Source organism: Phyllopteryx taeniolatus, chromosome 16 (genome assembly GCF_024500385.1).
Source record: "Phyllopteryx taeniolatus isolate TA_2022b chromosome 16, UOR_Ptae_1.2, whole genome shotgun sequence".
NCBI lineage: Eukaryota > Metazoa > Chordata > Actinopteri > Syngnathiformes > Syngnathidae > Phyllopteryx > Phyllopteryx taeniolatus.
Genome location: NC_084517.1, coordinates 14994862 through 15022529, shown reverse-complemented (window position 1 = coordinate 15022529; position 27668 = coordinate 14994862). Strand labels below are relative to the sequence as shown.

At 41.0% G+C, this 27668-nt stretch overlaps 1 protein-coding gene and 1 long non-coding RNA gene across 3 annotated transcripts in view; one reads left to right on the top strand and one right to left on the bottom strand.

The window, feature by feature from the left end:
- The window catches only part of LOC133466018 (uncharacterized), a 196785-nt gene that overhangs the window by 98609 nt on the left and 70508 nt on the right, over nt 1-27668 (bottom strand). The gene's annotated exons all lie outside the window — the stretch shown is intronic.
- Nucleotides 157-27668, top strand: LOC133466017 (neurexophilin-1). The gene is made up of 2 exons (XM_061749280.1): nt 157-535; nt 23495-27668. The coding sequence occupies exons 1-2, from the start codon at nt 491-493 to the stop codon at nt 24266-24268; spliced, it is 819 nt and encodes a 272-aa protein (XP_061605264.1). The 5' UTR covers nt 157-490; the 3' UTR covers nt 24269-27668.

Here is a 27668-nt window from a genome sequence, read left to right as displayed (position 1 = left end):
CATTCCTAATGAATGTGAGAAAGTGGATGAGAGAGAGAAAGAGAGAGAGAGAGAAAGAGAGAGAATGAGTGAGAGAGAGAGAGAGAGAGAGAGAAAGAGAGAGGTGTTAAAACGAGTGTCAGCTCCTCTCAAGCTCAGCACCGCTCAGTCCGAGCCGGAGGTTGCATCCTAACCCATCATCATTCGCACCATTCCCAGCCTTCCCGGGAACGCACACTACGCTGGAATCTCTTGCCATGGATGATAACGACATGGAATTTCCAAATTGCAGCTAATCGGACTTTGACACAGAGAAAAAATAAAAGCAAGGCAGCAAGAGCGAGCCCCGAAAAGGGACATGACGGGACGGCGCACCAGCCGGGACGGACTCGGTGTCGTAGGCTCGTGAAGAAGAATAATAAGAAGAAGAGCAAGGAGGAGGAAGAGGGAGTTGATTTTTTTTTTTTTTTTTAGGAGGGAAGAGTTGGGGCTTTTCAAGCGTGGTGGAACAATGCGCTGCTTCATCCTGCTGCTCCTCAACGGAACCGCTTGTTTGGTAAGGGAGACAAAGTCGCAATACGAGGGACTTAGGGGGGGGGTCCTTATGATGCACAAAATTGACTACAAAGTTGACAAACACGATGCAAGGACCAATTATAGTCAGCCTGGGGGCAGATTATGTCTCAAAGAACTAATTTAGAGGGTGTTTGGAAAGTATTTCTTTTAACATTGTTAATATAGAACGTTGACTAATATGTATTCCATACTGAAACATCTCTGGTCATAAAATATGTAATAGGTGCACAGTGACGTTCTGAACGCCATGTCATAATAAATAGCTTAAAATGGTATGAAAAGCCAACATCTCAAGCTAGAGGTTAGCACATTTGCCTTACAGTGGAGAGTTTCTGGGTTCGAATCTCGAGTTTTAATAATCTCCCTGTGCTTGCGTGGGTTTTCTGCAGGCGCTCCGACTTTCTGCCACAGTAAAAAAAAAAAAAAAAAAAAAAAAACCCTATTCGGTTAATAGAAGATGGCTGTCTCGCAGTCAAAAGGATCCAGGCTCGAATCCAAGCACATTTCTGTGCGGAGTTTGGATCTTCTCGTGCTTTTCTCTGGTCCCCCCCCCCCACATTTGAAATTGTTCATTGGTATGATTATAAGCATCAAAGGTTATTTCCCTACATGTGCCGTGTGAATGGCTCGCAACCAGGCCAGGGTGTACCCCGCCTCTTGCCCCAAAGTCAGCTGGGATAGCCTCCAGCTCACCCGCCACCGTAATGAGAACAAGCGCGCTAAAGAATGGATGGATGGATGATCCCAAAAAAAGAGGCAAGCATGTCTGCCTCAAAGCTCTGAGGTTTAAGGTTTGAATCTGATCTTTCGGTGGAGTTTTGCATGCTCTCCCCGAGCTTATGTGAGTTTGCCCCACTGGACAGCGAGCGGCGTGGTTGAACACAACTGAGGGTGCCGGGTTCTGCCACTGGTTTTGCTGCAATTCGAAATCGGAATAGCAGGTAAAGGGGAGGTCGCAAAGTTGCAAATGTAACTGCCAATCAAAAATGGATCACATGATCTTTCACAACAAAAAATTTTCGGGAAATCCAGCCGGCTGTCACTAAGCCATAATAATTCAGTATTTCCAAATACACACTGTAGTTTTACTATAATACTTAACTATACTTTTATATGCACCTGTGGCTAAAAAGCAAAGCGAGGAGAGTCTCTGTCATCGAAATGCACGAGTGCAGTCAATGAAATATCTCTCTGAAATATCCACTCTCTCCTCTATTTTTGTTTACCCATTTCCTCTTTTTGTATTATTATAATATAGTTAGAGCAGCCAGGAAAATCTGCTTCTTCCTTTAAAATATTGCTATGTTGTTTGTGGTTCATTAAAAAAATAATGTAGTACAATATTTGTAGCGCCTGAAAACATTATTTCCTTATGAGAACACCAGGTGGCGCAGTTTTTCCATTGCAGCGTGGTTGGTACGTGTGCCAGGTGGCAGACTGTAATTTTGTTTGCGATTCTCCACTTAAGTCGTATTCGGCCACTTCGCTCAGTGTGCGACGTGCCTTATGTTCAATCAAGACTCTAAATTGAAATTGTAAATTTTTAGTGTAAAAAGGTTGTTTGTCTAAAGTGCCCTGAGATTGGTCGGCGACCAGTGCAGACTGTACCCTGCCCCTTGCCCCAAAAGTCAGTCGGGTCTTAAATAGGTTTGAAGACTATCCAAAAATAATCAATTAAACAACTTAAAATTGCATTTAAAAGTGGAAACCGTGACAGGACGGCAATCAAAGAAGTGACTTTCCGCTTATGTCTGCCCGTCATCTTTTGTTTACGCTCTGTATTATTTATGAATACGTTCAATGTGACCCCATCAGACTTTTTTCTGGTAGCGTTTGCATGAATACATCAACTTAAACCCATGGCGAATGTGCTGGGCCACAGTTTTAACATCAATGACATCACATTTGTATTCAAAGGACACTCGAGACGCTCGCGTATACTTGTGATTTTCAGGCACTTGAACTCACCGCGCTGTAAAATTGCTATGAAATGATGAACATTGCAGTTTTGATCATCATCATCTGAGAAAACACAGTACTGCATGTAGGCTGTACATTGATACGTTTTACATGCATTTCACTCAATGTGACCTCTGCTTTAAATCCATCACGGCAGTAATAATAAGAAATTAATGCTGCAAGCAGCAATGAATAGGCAATTAACCCCATGATCTTGGGGGGGGGGGGGTGCACAAATCGGGAGTTGCGATGATTATAGTGGGTTTGTTGGGTGTGGAGGTTTCTGACAGCAGGGGGCGCCAAGGACTGTCATCATCTTCACCCACAAGATGACATAGAGTTCAGGTACTTCATTTTCATGTTTTATGGCGAGTCATCAAACTTCGCCACGCCGCCCACACACCTTGACCAAAACTACAATTTTTCACAATTTTGCATCCCCCATCTGTCAAGCATGCTACGTTCAAATTTGGTAGCTACTGGACAAAATTTCAGAAATAAGTTCATCATTGAAGTGCCCTTGGAAAAAGGTCAAAATTAGTCACATTTAGAATGGCCTCTTAAAACCGACATGGCAGACATTTTGTGTGTTTTCAAACCATTTTGTGTGTTTTCAGGTTTTTTAAGACTTTAATGTGGATCTATTCATGACAGGCATGCCTCCCAAATTTGAAGTTGCCTCGTAAAGCTGGTTTAAAATGGCAGACTTCTTGTGTCTTTTCAGGCATAGCTTCTTGAGAATTTTTTATGGGTCTCCACACGAAAGACAAGTCCACCAAATTTTATATTGCTTAGTGAAACCCTGCTTTGTGGGCTGAATTTTCAAAACATTCATCAGCTGAATTATTAAGTTTCTTGTTTTATGGTGAATCATCAAACTTTGCCACCAAAATGGCAGACATCCTGTGCCTTTTCGGGCATGGCTTTTTGAAATTTTTTTGTGGGTCTTCTCATGATAAACATGTCTACCAACTTTCATGTGGCTACATGGAACTGGCATTGGGGGCTGAATTTTTTCAAACTTGCAGGGGGCGCTACCCAAACAATTTTGGGGCTCTAGGAACAAAATGCGGTTAAAAAATTAAAATTGTGCATGCGTGATACAATTAAAAATATGTTTAATATATATATATTTTTTTTTAATTCCCCCTTGCGTCTTAAATTGAGCTCACCCATTCGCCTTTCATGTGTGCTTGCACAAAAAGGCAAAAATAAAAAAATAAAACTGCCTTTAATGAGAAATCAGCTCTTTAGTCACACGAGGGAAGTTGAAAACATCCTCCTCCTCTTCTTGCTCGGAAGCCCGCGGGCTCAGCTGCCTCATTACGGAAAACCGAGGGGTGGGGGTACGAGGAGAGGAAGGAGGAGGAGGAGAAGAAGAAGAAGAAGAAGGGGGTGCAAAGACTCAGGTGATAGTAAAAAAAATGGCGGATTACACACGCACACACACTCGTGATAATAGGATTAACACAGTCACAGCTGTTAAAAGATTTTTGTACCCCTTTTTGCATGTATAAGGGGGAAAGAAAACATGTCAGCAGGGGATCATGGGTAATTCATTAGCTCCATGACACTGATGAATTATGGCGCAATTAATGAATTATGGCGCAATTCATGAATTAAGTCAATTAAGGCACAAAAAGTAAAGTAATTAACAAGAGGATGATTTAAAATGCAATCTTTTCTGTCGCAATGGTGCGCAATTCCCCCGAGAGAGAGAATGAGAAAAGAGAGAGACCCCAACACTCCGGGGACCTTCTGCAAATGGCCACAAAATACACATTCAGCAGACACTGAGATCACCAATGGAAGAATTTCACCTCATAGTAAAAACAACGTTCCCTTTTGACACCATCTCAGAGGTATTTATTGGACAATGTGTATATCATTGTGCTTGTACAATTGTACAGCTTTATAGCGAATCCAATGGTTTTCAATGTGTTAAAAACATCCATACTGAAAGCATAGTGCAAGATGTAGACTATGCAGGGGTACCTAACGAAGTGGCCCTTGAGCGTAATGTATTTTGTATCGTTGTCTTTCAGAGTAATGTACTGTATCAATACACCGGCATCGAATATTGATATTTGGCTAGGCTATAAGTATGTTTATTATTGTGGTTGTACAAAGTAAAAGATTTATACTTTATAAGTGCACCTAATGAAGTGGCCCTTGAGCATATCGAATGACAACAACAACAACAATAATAATGTTGTATTGTTTTCTTTTACAGTTTATGTACTGCATGAATACAGAAGTCTGAAATATTGATACTTGGTTATGTTCTGTGTGTATTTTTTTTTAAATAATATACCACATAATATATTTAAGGAATATATCGTCACTATGTCCAAATTTGGTCAATTTAATATTTTTTTCACAAATCGGTTGGTCAGACCCCATGTGGATCTGTTATTTTACAAATTATTGACCAATCTAAAGTGTTGAAAATGGCTTTCTCCCTTTGATAATGCAATGTTAGTAGCTCAACAAATGTGCCATTTTGGAGATACGAGCATTCCGTTCAGTGCTAGCGATTATTGTGGCATAATTACTACTGTATATCGCGATATCGTTATCTCTCGTAAAATACTGAATAATATAAAATTTATATCACAATGTATCCTAAATGTTATCAATACACCTATTCTAAATAATCATTGCATCATGATATAGATATCGTTGGCAAAGCATTGACACATAAAAAATTGATAATGCTAAATAATCTGAAATGTTCCCCCACACTACATCAATGATCACATGATCAGCATATCGTGATATTGTTATCTTTGGCAAAACATTGATATATAAGATATTGATATTGCAGTGAGTCATAAATGTTTCCACCAAAATAAATCAATTATCGCATAATCAATGTACAGTGATATCATTAACATTAGCAAAATATCGCAATATGGTATTGTGAGGTATTTTGCGATTCCCAGCCCTAAATGGGCAGTCTAAGTGTCTACGTGGCAATGCATCCATTTAAATCCCCTAGAAAAAGGAGCCGTCCTTGGTCAAGCGTATTTGCTAACGTATGTGGATAATCAATGTCAAAATATTGCTATGAGCAACAGTTTGTAAAGAAGGAAGCTCACGGAGATATTAAGAAAGAGATGTATTTTTATGTTTCTACTTTCTACCCTTAATTAAAGCTGCTGGTTTTGAGCACCGTGGGAGTGAGCAGAACAGTTTGTACCGGAACCAAAAAGGCAATTTAATGTGCTGCACTTGTTTGACTCGATCACAAATTGCAGACAGAGTTATTATTAATAAAACCATAATTTTAAACAAATTAATCGTGACGTTGAGGGTCAAAGCAGAACTAAAAAAACGCACGTTAAGATGGCTAAACAGCATTTGATAATATTTCTAAAAACACTTGAGTGAATAGGGCTCATGTTTTTAAGACTCTACTGCTAACCAGGCAGCAACCTCACCCTAACAAGGCACATAAAAAATTATGCAGACTGTCCCTAGTTTACGACATTCCCAACATACGAGACTGAGTTTATGATTGGACAAACCTATTGTTTTTCATTTGATTGTATTATACTTAAGGCCTGGAAGTATTTTCCATACAAATATTTACTGTAACTATAACTTTACTACTGCGTTACTGAAGGTTAGTGATAGACTATGGTGCGTTCCCACTTGCGTACAAATTTGTCATCTAGCAGTGTTCCACAAGTTTATATATTAAGTCCACATATTTATTATACGCTGTAAAGGTAAAAATTATTTGCTGCTACAGAATAAAATTGGTGTGTTCCACAAGGTCTATGTCTACTATCTATCTGCATATGTCACTATCTACTATGTCCACAGATATTTGCAGTATGCTCTAAACAAATGTTGAAATCATTAGCCGCTATACTAGAAAACAGGTGGCATTCCACAAGGGTTGCTACTCAGTCCACACATTTTTACAGTACACCAGTGATTCCCAACAAGGGTGCCTGCCGTGTGACAGCATCAGGGGTGCCAGGTGAAGCTATCCAATTCCACTTAATTTGTCTGAAAATTATTTTCTATTAATTATAAATCTCTTTGTTCATCCATCCATTCCAGTAAATATATAGTAGAAAAACAAACAATTAAATGCTTTTCATTAAATGGTAGAAGGTACAATGAACCTGTGTATCCACCTGTTGCCATTCATACAGAATAAATCATGGCTTCCTGCGAGTATATCAGCTTTGTGTTAAATTAAACAGGCCAAGATTTCACACGGACTGAGTCAATTTGTGAGTAAATTAAGACGAGATCATCATTATTCCGTTTTTTTAGTTTGGTTGGGTGGCGTGAGATTTTTCGCATGTAAAATGGGTGCCTTGCCTACATGAATGTCAGAATACATGGGGGAAACAGTAGAACACTAGAGTCGTTCCACAAGTCTTGATACTAGGTCTACTTATTTAAATTTCTAAATTACTTGGTGTTCCAGTCGGTAACCTAAATAAGATTGATCAATGAAATGGGCTCATTTTTTTTTAGCCTCTACTGTAAACCTGGTGGCAACCTCAACCTTACATGACCTTAGCTCATAAAAAAAGATCTCTCACACACACACACACACACATATATGTAGTATATAAAATTGTACAGCCTATAAGCCCTTTGATACATAGACAAGGTGTCCATATTCTTTCTTTCTATGCGTTACGACCCACCCAGAGTGGTCGCTGAGAAGTGGACCGTGGAAGACGGCTCAAATGGGCTTTTAAAAATAATTGTTGTCGCCGCTCCATATATTCTCAAATCCCCCAGCAGGAATCCCAGAGCGCCTCTTAAAAGTCATCCATCCAACTGAGCTCCACCGCTTTAATTGGAAAGGCTCACTTTGAGGCGGGCCCGATCAGCTCAGAAGACGAGGAGGTTGGCCTTTGGGCGTTAAACGGTGCTGACAGCAGTCTACTTCTTGTCCAAACATGAAGAGGGCAGTAACAGGTCGTGTGTGCAGAACTTCAAGATAGAAGGTCTGCTGTGGATTTTTATTCTAGGAGACAGTGGTTTTAATTACGATTCCCTGGCGAAAGTTACACCCACTCGCTTTCCCAATGAGGCTACAAGGCAATGCACTGTGGGTCACCCTTCACTCTCTAAAATCAACAATTATAAAGTAATCATGTTTAAAAAAAAAAAAATCCCCCAACGATCCACACAAAATTAGGTGCACGTCTATAATAAGGCGGAACGGTGGGCGACTGGATAGCACATCTGCCTCACAGTTCTGAGGACTGGGGTTCCAATCACATCCTGTGTGGGGTTTGCATGTTCTCCCTGTGCCTCCATGGGTTTTCGCCCACATTCCAACAACATGCATGGTAGGTTGATTGATGACTCTAAATTGCCCTTAGGTGTGAATGTGTGCGCGAATGGTTGTTTGTTTCTATGTGCCCTGCGATTGGCTGGCGCCCAGTTCAGGGTGTACCCCGCCTCTCGCCCGAAGATTGCTGGGATGGGCTCCAGCACGCCCCAGACCCTTGTGAGGATAAAGGGGTACAGAAAATGGATGTTGATAACAACAGGATGAACGATAAAGTTTCCATGCACAGGAATGGTTGGCCATTTTGGTTGAAAAGCAACCATGTTGGGCAAATAATCTGGATACAGCCTTCCAAAGTGTGTTGAACTGAACTCGACAGGTGTAAACGTGGCTTTTAAAAGCTACTCTGCTTGTGCGGTGACACCACATCCCGACCCAAGTTTGGGAGCCTGAGGGAGTGCGAGCAATCGGCAGGTGTATGCTCCACCCATTTGCTTTGGTTGTGCATGAGTCAGACAGTTTTAGCCCGGGGGCAGGAAGTCTCTATTAGCACAGCAGCAGTTGTGCTCACCTGCTCTGTTACTCTCTCCATGTGACTCATTGGGATTCAAAATGAAAATGTGCAGATAAGTGTCTCTACGGTGCACTGTGGGCCGTGTTGCAATATCATATTGTTCTTGGTTTACTGTCGAAGCACGGACGTTAGGTCTAAAAATTAAGAAAAGAGGGCATTTTAACTGTGACAATAAAGAAACGAGACTGCTGTGTACACTTTTTAATTTTAATGTGACTTTGGTCATTTTGTGGGGCCCTTCAAAGATTTTTTGCAATTGCTGCCAAATTGTAATAATTTATACTCGATAGATATAGTGGTAAAACTGACCCTGAAATGGTCGCTTCAAAACAAAAGAGCAGATGCGCCCTGTGTCTTTTCAGGTATGGCTTCTTATAATTTTCTGTGGGTTTACTCAAAATACACATGACTACCAAATTCCACATTCTTGAGTGAAACTGGCTTGAACCTTGTGGAGTTGACTTTTTAAAGCGTTTTGTAATTTGACTAATCAAACTTCCTTGCCATGCTCCACATGCAATGACTAAAACCATAATTCCTCGCACTTTCACTTGGCCCATCTGCTAGTATATCTGGTTTAAAAATTTGGTAGCCATTGGACAAAATCTCTTGGACAAGCTTGTCTTAAAATTTAATTAAATAGAAAAGGAATTAAAATGGTCACTTCAAACCAAAATGTCAGGCTTCCTGTTCATTTTGTAGCATGGCCTCCTAAGACTCTTCTGCGGGTCTTCTCACAATAGACATGCTGAGCCAAATTCATGTTACTGAGTGAAACTTGCTTCTGGGACTGAATTTTTAAAGAACTCCTTTGGGGGGGGGGGGGGGGGGGGGGGGGAACGCTAGCCAGCCAAACAAAACCTAAACAGAACAATATGATAGCAGTGGTGAGATTTTACAGAAAAATTCTGACGTAGACAGTTAGTCAAGTCTCGTTTCTTCATTGTCACACCTCTTATGTTACATTTCTTTTTTTCCCAATGCTACAGAAACCGATGGGGGAAAATATGCAATTTCTTTAAGTTTAGCAGGCAGGCATACTGTCATTTAAAGCTGTTTCCACATCAGGGGACAGACCCCGCTGTCTTCCCTTCCCACCCTCCGCCGACTGGTCGATATCTTATCATGCAGAAATGTGATAGCCAATTCAAGAGCGGTCACCTGGCCGAGCATACAAAACGAACCAGTCTTCGGGGACCACACAATAGTGGAACACGGTGGGTGAAGAGTTGAAAATGAAAAGGTGGTAAGTGTGTAACCCCCCTCCCCGCCCCCCAAAAAAGAAGACGTAAATGATTTATAAGGAGCCCAATGTTTCTGGAGAAATTACCTTTTTTCACTGCACACAATGAAAAGACAATTAGTTCTAAGGGCAAAAGCCGTTTTCAGACTTTTAATCGTGTAACACAGGAGCGCTCCCACGGCGAGCTTATTAGACGCGTGGGAGAAAAGCGGCCAGGCTGACGCTTAAGACATCTGAGCTGTACCAGTCTTTAATTAAAAATTGATGTCATATTAGAGATGAAGATTTGAGTGCAACGGAGACAACAAGCGAGTGCCTATTGAACTCCCCGGGACCAGGACCAGCTTTTCAGCTCTGCCCAGGCACACTGTCAGCCTCCATCACTTCACATCTGCTCCTTTGACGGCCATATCATTAAGCGATATAGAGCTTTAAGTCATCTCAACATGTTTGCGCAGAAAAGATGAGTAGATCTTATTTCCCTCCCTCAGGATAATTGGATTTACTGATCCACATAATGCCTCAAAGATACCTTAAAAGCTGGTTAAAGACACTCAGTGATGTAGTGATGTCCCCTCCAACAATGTCCTTTTGATCTCCACAGTCTTGTAATGTGATAGAGAACGAAGTCTTCATTACTGTACCAAAGTAGAATTTTCACTTATCTGTACAGTATTTTACTTCAGTATTTATATTTATACTTTTGGCAACTAATACGGTTCCCCTTCACTTTTTGGGGGGAATACTTTTATTTCTAATATTAAGTACTCGTAATACTATACGAGGGGACTTCTACTTCTACCGAAGTAATTTTCTGTTAAGATACTTTTTACCCAAGTACCGCTTTCAGGTACTTTATGCAAGAATGGATCTCTGTTTATTGGTTCATTTATTTACTGGTAAGTTTGCAGAATTATGAAAAAAAACTAAAAACTGATTAATATGAAAATGTGTGTATAGATAGGTAGCACAAAAACAATGAATAACCTACTGTATAACTATCGGTCAAGATCTGGATAATTGTGACATTTATTTGAGCTTTAAACTCAATTCACCATGTTTGCAGCCAAAAGGATAACGTGTCCCCCCCCCCCCCCCAAATGATTCGATTTCCTGTTTAAAAAAAATTGATTTAACACACAATATGCCTCAAAGAAATCTTAGAAATTGGTTAATGGCACAGTGTTGTCTGTTACACTTACCGAGCACAAAGGCAAAAGGTATTGTTTAGTAATCCTATGTTTTGTCACCAGTTAGACAAAATTCAGCAAAAACCTGACTGACAATGAATGACATGGTAGCACGACCGCGACCCTAGTGAGAATAACCGGCACCGAAAATGGATGGATGGATATAATTTAGCTTTAAACTTGTTAGCTCAACACGTTCGCTTCAAATAGATGGATAAATCTCATTTTTTTCTAAAACAATTTGATTTTATAGAACGACAGCGCTGTCTGTCTGTTATCTCCGTCTCGCACAAAGGCGAGAGAAATTGCCTCAATTTATGCCATTTTGAGTCACTGTGGGCTTTTTGCCCGACCCCACAATAATAATAATAAGAAAAAAGTACAATCCATCCATCCATCCATCCATCCATCCATTCCCTTTACCGCTTAGCCTCACTCGGGTCACGGGCGTGCTGGAGCCCATCCCAGCTATCTTTGGACGGGAGGCAGAGTACACCCTGAACCGGTCGTCAGCCAATTGCAGGGCACATAGAAACAAACATTCGCACATACATTCACACCTACGGGCAACTTAGAGTTTCCAGTTAAGCGACCATGCATGCCTTTTGGGATGTGGGAGGAAACCGGAGTACCCGGAGAAAACCCACCCAGGCACGGGGAGAACATGCAAACTCCACACAGGCGGGGCCGGGATTTGAACCCCAGTCCCCAGAACTGTGAGGCGGATGTGCTAACCAGTCACCCAGCGTGCCGGCCAGGTACAATCCCTATCTTGCTAATACACAAACCTTTTGTCATTTTTGGATCTTATATCTGTCGCATGCTCACATACAATCAGTTAAATTTCAATTTTTTGCTGTTTATAATCAATATGGGATTTTTATGGCCCACCCCACAATGTAAAATGGTACAGTCCTGTTGTCTTACTTCTGTTGCATGCTAATATCTGAACAGATAAAGTTTTCTTTTCGATTTTTGGGACATTTTGAATCACTATGTGATTCACGCCATGGCCCAGAGTCAAAATTGGTATTGTCCTGGCACTTTACATCTATCACATTATACATTTCAAACGGAAATTTGTTTTCTCTCCTTTTCTGCCATTTTGAGTCAGTAGGTGTTCTAAGACCCACAGTTGTATTCGCAAAACACAAACTACACACAACACAAGATGCTAAGACTAGCAGCAGGCCCCTTTAGCAAGGACCTATACCAACAATATATGATATTAAGAAACCATAATCAATTATTAGATTGAAAGTGGGGACATTTGTATCAAAGTAGCAATAGCAAGTAGGAATTGATGAATTATTTTGCATTGCACTACAGTCAAAGTTAATCGCAAAATAATGTAATAATTACGTGTTTGACTGGATGACACTTGGGCTTGTCAGCAGTCACCTGCTTGAGCTGAAATGATGGCTCAGATTCCACTTAACTGTTTCCCCTCCCACCCGAGCGATTTTATGCCAAGCGTGACCCTTCACCGCCACAGGAAGCGCCGTTATAGTGCTGTCGCTCTCACGGTAACAGGCTGCTAATCGTCAACCGGAGCTGGGGGAGGGCCAGGGGAGATTGCGCTCCCCGCGGAGAGTAGAGGGGCCCGGGGGCCGCCGTTCACTCAGGCTGAATGGCTCGCAATTACTGCCACCAACAGAGTTCTCGCCACCTGCCTTGCATCTTCAGCGGTTAAGCTAAGCACGTGTGACAGACGAAATCGCAGCCAACCGACAGCAATCACTACGTGTTTTCGTATAGTATGTGCCGTAGCCTAGGCTAGTGTTTCTCAACCTTAAATGAGCTCAGACACATTTTATTGGGGGGCTAAGCCACATATTTTACATTAATATGTGACATCGCTTGTCGGATAAAGAAAGTAAATAATATTTTTTTTATAAAGGAAAATGACAAAAATAATAAGGCATAGTGGATTGAATAAATCGCGTTAGATTACTCGTTACCAAAAAAAAGTCATCATATTAGGATTAATGGGACATTAGTAATTGGTGTCAAGGAAGTACTGTATGTTGAGGTGATACACCACGCCAAAGAGACTAACATCCTTGTATGTCAGGGAGGAGTTCAGTTTGGCCTGAGATGTTCGGCTGTGTTCAAACTGCAGATGAATTCAGATTATTTATTTATTTTTATTTTTTTTGCCAATTTGACATTTATCAGATTTGTTCATGTCAATGTGAACAGTACAATTCTGATGTTTTCATATCTGACACAGGCCTCTTTCGCATGTGGATATAAATCGGATATGTATCCGATGCGAGTGCAGTATGGACACGCAAGTTACAACAAACGTCCTTTGTCAATTGTTTGACAAAACAGACACACGACATAAGCTACGTATGTCGGACAAACGAGCAGAAAACAAAGATGCTTTAGAACTGATAAATGGAAGAAAATATTGGCTCCAGTTGCACAAAATCTTTGAAATAGCCACAGATGCATCAAGACACCGGGCCATATTTACGTCCTTAAACACATGGCGCCTTGTGTTTGTTCTCATGTACAACGTGACATGCGTGTCACTTCATGGAGCCATTCCATCCACAGTAGCAGTTGCATTTGTTTTTGTAATTTGAATGACTACATAAAAAGATCAGATCTAACAAAAAAAAAATCCAAATTGGGCATCAAGTGTGAACGTAGCCTTAGTGGAACGTATGGAGAGTCTTCGTCAATTGTGCATGTACACGAGCACAAATCACCTGTAAACTATTTTTTTTAATGGTAAAATGAGTTTGGGGAATGATAGTATGATATTTTTACAGTTTGAACTCGCGATGGGGGGACTTGAGTCAAACGGCTCGACTCGAGTCAACTCATTCACAGAGATAAAAATGTTGACAAAAGTGAGTTCCACTATTAGTAAGTAGAGTACAAATTGTGAGTGGCTATGTGTGAATATAATTTTCATACTAGTGAGCGGGTTTATTGAAGTCTCGCCATTAAAATATCTGCTGTGTCGGCTCTGTAATAAAACTTGTCTGCACTGGTTTTAAATTTGAGACCACAGCATATGAAACATAACCTTTAATCTAATGACAATTGTCAATTCTTCTAAATCACCGCCTCTAAATAAATCAACAAACCTGACAGTGATTTAATTAGAGGACACAGGAGGAATGCAGATTTTGTCCACATTCCTTTTTTCTGTTTAAGGATGGCAACATATTTATGATTTATGTCATGCACAGTATTATTCCCTCAATTATGAATCTCTTTCATTCTCCATTAGCTCATTAGGTACACATCTAATTATATTTGACCAACAGAAAACAGTCTTGGTTTTTGCTTAATTGTGTTCTCTTGAGAACCATAGGAGTTACAAGGCTGTCATCAAAATGTACACACCATAGTTGGGTCAGAAATAAAGTTCAGTTAAATTGAGTTTGAAATACAAATTTAAAACAATTCAATCAATCATAATCTCAGTTGTTGTTGATTTAAATTTTATAAGTTGTGAATACTTTTTTGGGCGTTCTGACTTATGGGGTGACAAACATTTTATTGCCACTCCAATATATGTTGCGACTGGAGCAAGATTGTCTGACTTCACTTGCTTAAACCAAGTAATGACTTGACTCGACTTGCTTGAAATTTAGTGGCGACTCGACTTCACTTGCGTGATTCTTTCCCACAGTGACTTGACACTGGATTGTGACTTGCTCCTCCTCTGGTTTAATCTATTAATACAGGTAATTCTAAACATTTGTAGAGGGGTGTCAATTATGCCCCGATTTCCATGTTTTGCAAATTGAAATAATGATCTCAGCACAATTTACTCACAAATTTAATTAGCGTTACGTGTACTGTTCGTATCGTTAGTTATTTTCTGATCGGTTCAGTGAAAATGTTCGACTTCCCGTGGCACAGTGGTTTGGAATCAGTGGTCTAGGGCAATGACAAACTAAAACAACTTATTTTCAACAAATAGTGCCTTTATTCATCTATCCACACCAGCAGCATATCGTAACGGGCAGATTAAATGGTTTCCCACTAGATGGCGGAAGGTAGAATTAACCTGTGTATTCATTTGTTGCCATTCATACAAGAGATTAATGGTTTTATTTTCAACTGCCAGGCCCAGATTTCATTCTAAGTAAATTTGTGAATAAATTGAGACAAGATCATTAGTATTTCCATCGCTACAAGTATACTTTTTGTTTAGTGGTGTGCCGTGAGCGTTTTCTAAATTAAAATACATTTATAAAGGCTGTCCAACACTGCTTGAGGCAACCAACAAAGCCCGCCACATGCAACCACCCCCATATTCTGAATCTAAAAAAAAAAACACAACCAACCCAACAAACAAAAAACAAACGCAACTTGATGCAGTACCCAGACTGATCTGTGGGAGGCAACAATGTGCCGCAGGGCCAGACCACTGGAAAAGGCAAAGAAGAAGTTAGGCAAGCACTTATCTTACCTGAAAATGTCTTGTTTGGCTCAAATGTCATCAGTGTTGACGATGATGCCACGGAACATGACATTTTTAACGTTTACGATACAAATTAGGCAGATGAGAATTGTTAGGGCAATGGCGGAGGACTGCTCTTCACTGTTGGCATTCCTAGATGTTCTTTTCCTAAGAAATCCATCCTATCCCATTTTGCTTACATTGCACAAGTAAAAGAACGTGTGCTGCTGATGCTTAAACCTTACACCTCATATACTCCCCCGCCACGCTTAAATGCAAAGTGGCGACAAAGTTGTAGCCGTGTGCATTCTTTCCGGAAGGATCTAAAGCATAAAAGTAATGCCCGTTGTAATATTCAACAATAAAAAAATCGACGAGGTGTCAGGCCACCGCAGCGACCTTTTCGAGATGATTCAGCATTCCACAGGAATGGAAACTCTTCAAACACATGCAAATGAATAAAAAGACAAAAGCACAGGAGGCGAATTAAATTGTACTTAAAGGAAAAAGGCGGGTGTATTCTTACGTAAGCTGTTTATTAATCTTCTTCAGAGATGTTTTTGCTCACATGCAAGACTCCAAATTTTGCCACAAGGAATGATGACGCTGAATTCCAGAAATCCTGGAAGTCGGAAAATTTCTGCACTCTCCCTCGCTAATACACAAAAGAATACTGCTGCGAGTCACAAATTTGTCAAAAATTGACGTACACCAGTCTGACGTCGCAGTGGCAATGTAAAAGAAAGGAAAAATGATGTACTTACAGGTGCTGGTATTGGATTATAAAAATATTGTCCTTTAAATTAGGTAAATCTGTAAAATGTTGGTGAACTGCCACGGAAGATTACTTTTGTTGCCTTCACACGGAAAAACAAGCAAATTGAGGGCAAATTGATGCATACCATACTTCCACAGCAGCCTGTCGACATGCCATAAATGTCACTTGATTTTTGCATTTTAATGCATTGAAATGTGTGAGCACAAATGCTGCATCTCTTTTAAATGACATTGTGCACTAAAACATGAAAAAAGAACCTGACGAACAAGATTTGTCGCCTTCATACAAATAATGAGTTAATTTCATGTTTTTTCCTGCCTGTGTTGTACATGGTCACCCAAGTAGGATATTTTAGACCTCCCACAAGAAAAAGTGCCCCACAATGCCAAATCAGGGCAAATCGACAGAGCCCAGACTTTTGCACGTACGCATGGACGGACGGACGGACAGACAGACAGACAGAGAAAGAGAGAGAGAGGTGGCATGAGCAAGCCAAGTGTTGCATTCGGTACGTTTTGTTGTCTTTTCCAGCGTCGCCTACGGCCTACAGTGGCTGTGTTTTGTTGTTTCACAATAAATAAAAAAGATAAACGGACCAACAGCTCCCGCAGTCATTGAAGACACTACAGTACAATGAAAATGTTATACTTAACGTATCAAGCACTGATTTGAGTCGGTCACCATATTTGTTCTTTGCTAATATGCAAACTCGTGTAGAAATGCATGGTGAGGAAGCGACGTGAACGTCAGTGCATGCACAAAGAGTAGAATACTTCTTTGATAAACCTGATAAAATACGGAAAATACTTCATGTTTTGAGCATATGGATAACAGGAAATCGATAGTGCTTATAAATACTGTAGGTAAAGGGGAATACCTGATTTAGGGGGTAGTTTTTGGGGCGGTATTATACTCGAAAACATATACACAAGAAATTACAGTACTTGTTAGCAGTGTAACTTATTCACTGCGAAGGGGACGATTAGGGCTGCAAAATCGAATTTTGATCGTGATTGCGATTTTGGCTTCCACAAAAAAAAAAAAAAAAAAAAAAAAAAAAAAAGAGCCTGATCATTTTTTACATTTCAAATGCGGGCACTGCTGCATATGAAAAGTGCTTCATTTGCAGCAGTACCCACAACATAGTCAGCCAGCCACCACAGGGCAAACGCATGGTTAAGGCTTCATTAAGCTCCGGCACTGCATAGTATTGATGTCCAGTGTAGTAATATAGGAAGCTTTTATTTTGAAGTTGGCCCTCTCTGCATGTTTGCGGAGAGGTGGCACGTCACGGTAAGACACTTAACAATCGCCTGCCTTCAACTTTTCGGCTGGCCTCAGGGCAATGAAAAGTAGAGGGAAGTAAATAGAGAGGGAAGTCAAAACTGTTGTTTGCAGTTTGTGACCGTGCACGACTGACCAATAATCAAGCAGCACAACGGAGACGTACCGACCTTGACAATTCATAGATTTGACAATGGGGATTTTCAAATGAAAAGTTGGTGCTTACGGCCTAATGTTATTTATTGCGTTTATGCATAAACTGTATTTGCTTCTACTAAGTTGCAATTGGTGATTTCACTTTGTAATAGCACATTTATTCAGTTAGCCCTTGCTATGGTAGACTTTTTTGGGTACGTTTATTTTGTTTTATTTTCTATCAATTATTCTTATTTAAAGATTCATTTTGAACTGAGAACTGTTGCATATTGTTTGTTAAAAAATAGTGCAATAAAAATAGAGATTTTTCCCTAACATGAGGAATAATCGTTATCGAATCGTGGCGGAAGATAGCGGAGCGCCGAGCATTCCCTGTTAGTACCCAAGTAGCGAGGAAAAATATAGACGCACTGTTCTTTTAATAATAACAGTGGATGTGTTGATTTCATCGTATTTATTTATAAAAACTGTCTGCCCCGTGTCTGTAAAGCACATGGTAGGCCGACACGGTGTCATACTTGTCCCGGGCCATGGCGCCACCGTTTATGTCGGACCTTGTCAAGGTACCATTATAATTATTTATAATGGTGCTGTGATGACTTCTTGTGGGGACGCAGAGCAATTTGATTGACAGGTAATAAGAGGAGAGGCCTGTCCGGCGGCCATGCCTCACAGAAATCCATATTACACGAGAGAAAAAAAAATAAAAAAAATAAAAACCCAAAAAAAAAAAAAACAAAAAAAAATCATGAATCCTCTCATCTGTGACCAAAGGGCAAAACGGAGGGAATTCCTCACTTTTGTTATGAGAGGAAATCCCGAGTTTTTGGGCAAGACAGAAAATCGATAGCAGCCCGCCGTCCGTGGCATGCCGGAACAAATCCGACTGGCCGCCTCGGATCGGCGGAATGAAAGCGAGACGAGGTTAATCATCCCCGAGGAAGCCGCGGCTGTCAGGACAGTAGACGGAAGAGGAGCGTAGACAGAGACAAATGCATAATGCATTGCAGCATTAACGTCTCTGCGGGTTTACACACGCGCGTGCGCACACACACACAAACACACACACCTTATATTTGCATCGCTTTTCATTAATTGAGGATTGACAAAATGAGTGCGAGTGTGTGTCATATCCCGTAGGATGCCATCATCACAGCCAGCGCATTAGATGTAAACTACCTACTAATCCATGGGTGCGCAAAGTATGGGCCCTGGGCTACATATGGCCCAACAAGCACTTACATCACGAAATGAAGAGTTCTGTTAAATTTGTGGCATTAAATATACAGTTTTTTGTGTTGATTAAAATGTATTTTTTTTACTTTTTATTTTTTACTTTGAATCAATGTTAGTTGATTTTGAAACAAATTATGAAAGACAGAACACAATGACCAATTATATATACTGTACATTTAATTTTTTTAAATTTCATTTTGACAAAAATGGAATCCAAACGTTAATTGTAACCGACTATTTTATTCGTCTAGTACATTTTTTCAAAGGGAGGGTGTGGACGAGGGTTTTGCTCGTCTTGACTGTGAAATTCAAGCTTGTACAAAACGATGAACAAATGCCAGTAGAAGGGAGCGTTGCATAACTTGGGATTTGAGATCAGAAGTAGAACTAAAGGTTAGAGAATCTTGGCTTGTCACATTGATTATGAAAGAGTACTGCCAAAACGTTGAAATTTGGACAAGTTTAGGCACCTCACACTCAAACAGAGTATATACAGCATATGTGTCACGGCACGTAGCAGAAAGTGTGTGTCATCATCGTGAGAAAAGATGCCGCAGTTCATGTATGAATGCTGAACACCACTGAAAAGAATCCACTGCGTCACTCATGGCGCATTTCTTAGTTGTATGTCTGTAAATATAATTTTGCCATTAAGAGGTGGTTCTAAATCTTGATTTTGTTGTTTTATAGCCTGAGGTGTTACAAAAGCAAAAAATATTTGCGTCAAAATTACTGTTCTGCTTTACATGTTCCACAAAAAGGTTGTGTTCTACTCTTGTGGCTCGAAAATCTGCTTGTTTTAAAAAAAAAAAAAAACAACTGCTGATTAGTAAAGAACGTAAAAAGATAGAAAAAGACTTTTTGGGGTGAAAGTCGAGTGTACTCTTTCTTTGGTTTGGTGGTGGTTAGTGTTTACAATGCCGCAGAACACAACATTCTATGGGTCTTTAAAGAGCAGTTAAAATGCTTTAAAACGGCTGGTAATATGGGGAACTTTGCTGGTACTGAATGAGGCTGCACGGCGGACGACTGGTTAGCACATCAGCCTCACAGTTCTGAGGACCGGCGTTCAAATCCCGTCCTCGCCTGTGTGGAGTTTGCATGTTCTCCCCGTGCCTATGTGGGTTTTCTCCGGGCATTCCGGTTTCCTCCCATATCCCAAAAACATGCATGGTAGGTCAATTGAAGACTCTAAATTGCCCGTAGGTGTAAATGTGAGTGCGAATGGTTGCTAGTTTATATGTTCCCTGCGATTGGCTGGCGACCAAGTCGGGGTGCACCCTGCCTCCCGCCCAAAGATAGCTGGGCTGGGCACCAGCACACCCGCGGCCCTTGTGAGGGTAAGCGGTGCAGAAAATTGATGGATGGATGGCAGTGAATGAGTTAATTATAATTAAACTAACTACAAGTAATAAAATATAATTCGAATCCAAATTCAGTATGACTATATTAGTAAAATAAACTATTTTACAGATATTTGATGAAACAATCGGTTAATCAATTAGAATTAAATTAACAATAGGTGACACGGTGTCTAGTGTTTTGCACATCCGCCTCACAGTTCTGATGTTAGAATCCAGATTTTGCACTTCCTGTGTGGAATTTGCATGTTCTCCCTGTGCTTGCGCGCGTGGGTTTTCTGCGGGTACTCCACGTTAGGCTCATTGAAGACTCTATCTCGGGTCACCAACATGGTGCCCACAAATTTGAAAAGTCAACACGAAATAAAAACTAACTATAATGAAAAAAAAAACAGATGGCTGATGGATGGACAGATAGATGTGATTAGCTAGTGACCAGTCCAGGATGTACCTCACTTTTGCCTCTAGTGAGGATAAGTTCTGGAGAGAAAGTAACTATAAATGATATAATAAAAAATAAAAGTTTTATTAAAATATCGATTTAGTAATGAATTTAAATAGTTATTAATAATAACATGAGTATAATAAACAATTTTATATATATTATCTTTATTTTAAATAATAACATCATTAATTAAAATGAATTGATCAATAAACACTTAAAAATATTCAATTATGAAATAATTTTAGAAACACACTTTGACCTTTTTTTTTGCCTCATCTGTGAAGGATCAGGCCCGTGTGTCCATCGTTCAAAATGCTTGTTTTTTTTTTTTTTTGGGACCACTAATTCTCCACACACACACACACACACACACACACACACACACACACGCACGCAGGTATTTGCATTGCTTATCATTTAAGTGAGAAGTAGTGCGTCCCGCTCTCAGAGGACGGCGTCATCACGGTCGCTTTCAATGCAAACTACCTGCTAATATAGATCATTACAGCGGAATAATCCACCATTACTCTGCTGGGGTGCTCACACTCGGCTCAAAAAGCTACCGCTGAGCGCAAAATTGACAGCTCATCTCTCGACCGGCACTTTTAGTCTTTTAATTAAAAGACTGCATGTGCTAATTGGAAATGAATGCTTTATTCTTTTGTATGTAACCTCCATGTGCACCCCACCCGTCTTCCAACACTTTGATGCTCCAAACCCAAATATTTTGAGGCGATAAACGTCTTCCCCTGCGCCAATTATGAAGCTGCAAGTCTGTTCTTTTAAGAATTTAGTTGAAGGAACTAATGATAATCTTCGAGTGACTTTATCAAGCTTGCCCCATGTATTTAGTCACATAGCACAAAACCAGGAAGGAGGATTAATTTGAATTGAAGTGCTTTACGAAGTTACTCCAGTCCAGAATATATGCAGTGAGTCAATCCTATTCACAGCAAGCTGCTATTTCCTAATTAGCTAAAATGAACTCCCTCAGTTTATTGTGAACAGAAATGTTGTTTTAGACCATGCATGTTCCTGGCTTCTTCGTAATGTTTTATAAAAGTGTGCTGTATATATATTGGGATAATTACAAAGCTCCTCCTAATGGGATACAAAATGATTCACTCCAGTTACAATGCAATGTGATACTATTTAGTCCAATTATGATACAATATAATTCATTCAATTACAATGCGATATAATTAATTCCAATATCAATACGATTCGATACTATTACGATGCTCTGTGATTCATTCGTGATTTTTGTGGCCCAAATGGACGCGTTACAAACACACTAAATTTGAACGTGATCTGCTACATAAAATAATGTAAAATTATGAATCCAAAGTATACTGCAGTGAGATACAAAAGGCATGAAACAAAACTGAGGTTGTGGTTCAATAAAAAATATTTTTCCATTGTTTTGTCATTTTAACATATTCCGAGTTTGGTTACTGAAAGTTCCATTGAGACATACTAGAACCAGGCTACAAAACTGAGCTAACAGGCTAAGTCGTAATTCCTGCAGGCAACAAAGAACACCGCTGTCGACGTGATAGGTCATCAACACTCTGTAAGGGCCTCAACTCTGCAACAAAAGGAATAAAAAAAGAGAAAAACCTTAAAGATCAATTTTATGAGCGTTATATAGTGGTGCCTCGGATGAAGATTTGTAAATGCGCCTGCGGATCAGGCTCATCGGGGTGTGAGAAACACCTTTGGAGAGCGTTTCTTAATAGCACAGCTTTATTGTTTAACAGGATTATAGCCCACCCTGGCATATATATTGACCAAAGACCGCAAGGCTAACGGACCTTGAATTTTGGATTTTCTGTCTGAATCAATTGTAGGATCCCTTGGGGCTTCTCTAGCATTCCATTGGAGGGGTGCTCTGGGAATAAATCACAGCACAGATTTGTTATTATTATTATTTCTCTTGCAGCCGAGCTAGACAAAAGAATGTAATACCTGCGGTTTGTAACATTTATACACGCTATACTGTATCAAATTGATCAAATGTCACGGACACCACCACGGGAGGTGTGAACAGTAAATTAAATATTGATTAAAGCTTTAATTTGTTTTCGTGGCACGTTCCTTATACCCTTGCTAATAACGAGAGATGGGAGTAAGTCACATATTGTCGTGCTTTGGGTACGGGGTTGTTCATCGTTGTGGTGTGCAGGCAAACAAGGTAGGTGGAACCAAGTGCAGAGAAGCAGGCAAGGAAGGCAGGCGTTAAGGGGAATCTCACAAAAGGATTCATTAACAAAGGGCCAGACAAAAGGTAATGCTGGGATCCAAAAACTATCAAGCAGAGTAGTACAAAACAACTGAAATACATCGTGACAAACAGTGTTGCCACAGTTACCTTGAAAAAGTAACTTAGTTACTTCACTGATTACTTGAGCTTAAAAGTTACTTAGTTACTTTGCTGATTACTTGATTATTTAGTTACTTTCGGCAGCTGCCAAGTGGCAGGAATATAATTTATCCACAGTACAAAAAAACATTAGATTAACCGTACCCATTACTTCGTAATGTACGCCACACACGTTACAGAATGTCATCAACATGAAGCAATAACTTAAATACTAGTGCAGTTGAAGCCGCATTAAATCGGCAACTTAGTGCAGACTTGACATGCCAACACAATACAGTAAGTTCCTAAATGGTACGGAAAATGGATGGATGAGGCTACATTCAGTCACTATGGCCCACGCCTTTGGAACAGCCTGCCAGAGGGCATCAGGACCACAGAGAGTGTGGAAGGAGGCTCAAGACCCACCTTCACATTACACACAAAATTACTTTTCTTTCATAAACAAAACAAATGGCACAATATATTGGAAATTTCAGATTTTCAAATGTAAACAGGCAAGTTCAAGTCGAGTCTTTCACAAGTCATTAAATTGACGACTTGAGTCGGACTCGAGTCAAGTCATGTGACTCAAGTCCTCCATCTCTGCCATAACCATGTTTCTCCCTTCATTTTCTCACTTGGTTCAGGTGGCCCTCAGTCAGGAGGACGACTCCTCGAGCCCCAAGAGATCCTCTGGAGACTCCCCCAAGACGTTGGGCCTCCTGAGCGGCCAGGCAACCCTCTCACCGTTAAGCCGCTGGATGCTTCACGGCAGAGGCCGGGCCGCCAATGCCACCTCGCTGGAGTTGCCCTACCGCACACCGGCCGCCTTCTCCAAGCAGGAGTTTTCCAAGCAGGAGTTTTGGGAGATGCTGGGTAGCGACCCGCTCAAACCCGATGCCCTGGGCTCCCGGGTCAAGCGGCGGCCCATCGTCAAGACGGGCAAGTTCAAAAAGATGTTTGGCTGGGGGGATTTCTACTCCAACATCAAGACGGTACGGCTGAATCTGCTCATCACCGGCAAGATTGTGGACCACGGCAACGGCACGTTTAGCGTGTACTTCCGCCACAACTCCACGGGTCAGGGCAACATCTCGGTGAGCTTGGTACCGCCCGTCAAGGCGGTGGAGTTCGACCTGGAGCGCCAGAGCGTGGTCTACCCCAAGGACTCGAAGATCTTCAACTGCCGCGTGGACTACGAGAAGGTGGACCGCAGCAAGCGCACCTCGCTGTGCAACTACGACCCATCCAAGACCTGCTTCCAGGAGCAGATCCAGAGCCACGTGTCCTGGATTTGCTCGAAGCCTTTTAAAGTCATCTGCATCTACATTTCGTTTTACAGCACGGACTATCGCCTGGTTCAAAAGGTTTGCCCGGACTACAACTACCACAACGAGATGCCCTACTTGCCATCGGGCTAAGGGACTTGTCTGGGTGGGGAGGGCAAGCAGAGCGGAGCTGGAGCGTTTTTTTTTCTGATGCCACTGTGTAGCCTGACTGGAGTAAAAGATATATGCAAAAGTCAACCAATATACATATGCACAAAGTGGCGGTTGGGACAAGGCATTCACAAAACGGTAGAGAATGTCAGCGTCAACACACAAGTTCTTACCTCAACCCTAGTCAATCATTATTAAGTCCTGTCACTGTCCTTCAAAAGCAGTGCACCGTCCACTGCATGAAGAGTCTGGCTTTTATCACAAGCCTCTTTCACACAGAGTTCCTGCAAAATTGGCATAGCAGAGTAGAGCCGGGATTTATCAGCCTGTGCCTTTTCCCACACAACCGGGACATTGGATGCTCGAAGAAGTCTGCAGTCTTAGTCTAAACTGACACTCCTGGTCCAGGGGCTTTTTCCTATCACACAGCCGCCCTCCTGCCTCTGACATTAACTCAGCAGCCCCCCCACCCCCCATTGTCATTTATGTATCTTTCACGCAGAATATCGACGAGCTAGGGTCAAAAAGACAAAAAGTCAGAATGGTCATAAAATGATTTGAGCATTTACTTTCCTCCAGTTGAATGTAAAAAGCAAATAGGCCGGTTCAGGTAGCACTTTCCAGAGTAAACCGCCATGTTCTGGTCATTCCTGGTGTTAAGCGTGTGGTAATGTCTTTAACAATGACTCACCATCGCATCCCCACTCAGAAGAATGCAGCGATGCCTTACAATTAAAAGACGACATAAAAACCCCATGATTGCAACAAGTAACTTACTGTATGTGAACCCACTGTCCCTATAAATTACTGACTTTTTTGTACTCCTAGGTCTGTAAGGAAAGTAGTAACGCAGAATCGATACTGGGGTTCCTTGGTTTACGTCAGGGTTCCCTTTCTTACGGAGACAAATGTAACCTGAATTTCTATGCAAGTTGGAACACGCCGTAGTCATTATTATCATACAGTCATTATTACAGTACAGTTCTTGGCCATAAACATAAAATAATTGCAACTTTGAAATGTCATATGTTGGCACCATAGTAAACTGAAAAGTGCTCTGTCGACCAAACAACAGACAACAGTGGGTCTAGCTCAGGGGAGGGCAGAGTATGGCCTAGGGGCCACATTCTGCCTGCTTTGTTCCAGCCCACCAAACATTGACATTATCAAGAATCCTGTAATATTTGTTTCATTATGTAGCTTTTTAAAAAATCATTTATCACATTCAACTATTTATTTATTTGAAATAATAAAGCAAAATATAGTAAAATAAAAATACACATGCATTTACATTTTTTTATTGATTTGATGAACTGATGAGTTAATTAATTCTAATTTCAATAATTATTAATGCAATTTTTAATAATATTATTTTATTAAAATAAACATATTTTACATCCACATTTTAAGTTTTATTTATTTATTTTTAACCTCATCTACAAATGACTTGGCCCACCTCTCCATTTTAAAAATCAAATGTGCTCCTGTTTTGCACCCTCACAAAGGGTCGGCTATTTTGAGACCCTTTATAATGTGCACCATAGCAAACCAAATCAGACTATTTGGTGTAAATGTGGCTATAGACACAGGCAGCACAGCACAACCAGCTCTTTTAATTAAAGTAGGACGTAACAGAGAATGCAGCTCCATCTTTTGTCCCTCTGTGTGTGCGGAAAAAAAGATAACATTTTGTTGCCGTCAGGATTCCTGATTTCACGCCTTGATAACTTTGACTGTTACCAGCAAGATTGCTCTGTCCCGACAAACACGGTCGCTCGCAACACTCACCAGTTATCGGGCAGAAAATACAAATATTATCTTAATAATTGCGTATAATCTCCTTTAGAACTAATTAAGATTTCACCAAGGGGCTCGGATGCATTCCTCGATGGATGGCAGGATGTTAACGGCGAGGATGTTTTAGGTCCAAGTTCAGCTGTGACTTAAAGACTCTCATTAAGATAAATGGCCATCAGCTGGCGTGTGTCAAAAACTATAGCAGAGGGCAACGTAAAATGGAGTAATGAACAAGCATGGACCTTCCACTGCAATGGACAACATACCATCTGCTAACCATTTGGGTTTTAATTTGAACATAAAAGAATCTTTGATGTAGAAGTCTAAGTGGCTCCAACCAATGACCTTGACCAAAGGACTAATATTAAAGAATATATAAATAATTTATATTTAACCCAGTTACCTGAAAATTGCACCGACTAGATAAGATATTGCTTGCGTTGTTCATTAGCTTGACATTGATGACAATTACACATTGGTTTGCTTTGTGGTTTGGAGGCAAAATCAGCAGGGGAAAACAAGACATCAGGGCAAAGTATGCTGCATTGGCCAAGGAAGAACCTAATAAATTACGGTATGTATCTGCTGACTAGAGATTACCCCTCCCCAAGAAAAATATATAAAATGAATAAATTTAAAAAAGATTGTACTTTGCAGAGGCTCTCTCCCTTAAAATCCATTGTTGGCTTTGCAATGTGTGATGAACAATCTGTATACCCTGGCAGAAAAAAAAGGTGGTTTCACTGGAATGAACTCTTAATTCATGAAGACTGTGATATAAAATAGGCATTGAAGGAATGTTAACAGGGGGTTAGGGAGGGTCAGAAGTTGGACTTAGGGTTAGGGACAATTGAGACTTGGGATAGGGCTGAGTCAGAGAATTAGTGCCTCATGTGCCACCAAATGAAGGCCCATGTGTAGCCCCCTTGCGGAACATGACACCTCTGCCGAGCTAAAGATAGTCCCATCAGGTGTCGGGGAAAAGCCAAAGCCTCGGGGAGAGGTGGACTTGCGCATTCATACTTTAGCTTCCACCCCCCCCCCCCCCCCCCCAAGACGTCGACATGTTCCTCAGCCGTATTCCCCTTAACCCACCTGTGACCCCCCGCGAGCTGGCCTCACCACTATACGGCCCACCCTCCCTTCATTACTGCAGCCGAGCCATAATCTCCCAGTGAGCTTAGCTGTAAGAGCTCATCGTTTTCCGCCTTTTCTGCTATCTACCCCATCATGAAAGTGCTCCCATCTTGTCCCGTGTTCAAAGTATCTTCAGTAAGACTGGATTGCGAGGATGTGGTACGCACGCTCCTGCAAACTCATAATACCAAACCCCACAGAGAAGGTGGCATCCCTCCCGCACACACTGCAGAATTGCCTGGTAGTAGCCCAAGTTTTAGTCAGGCCCCGTAGCTACCTGCTCAGTTTAGCAGCAATAGCCACCCTCCAGAACTCCGATGGTGGGACTAAGAGACACCAGGTGGGACCCCACGCTTGGCGGATCTACTTGGCCTTAGAGACTGCGACACCTCAGCAAAGGACAGCGACAGAAAATCTGTAAACACACATATATTAATATAAATAAATA

Excerpts from the sequence above, each read along its gene's own strand:
- LOC133466017 (XM_061749280.1), top strand. The coding sequence starts at position 491 with ATGCGCTGCTTCATCCTGCTGCTCCTCAACGGAACCGCTTGTTTG. Across the intron at positions 536-23,494 it reads TCAACGGAACCGCTTGTTTG|GTGGCCCTCAGTCAGGAGGA; the intron begins GTAAGGGAGACA and ends CACTTGGTTCAG.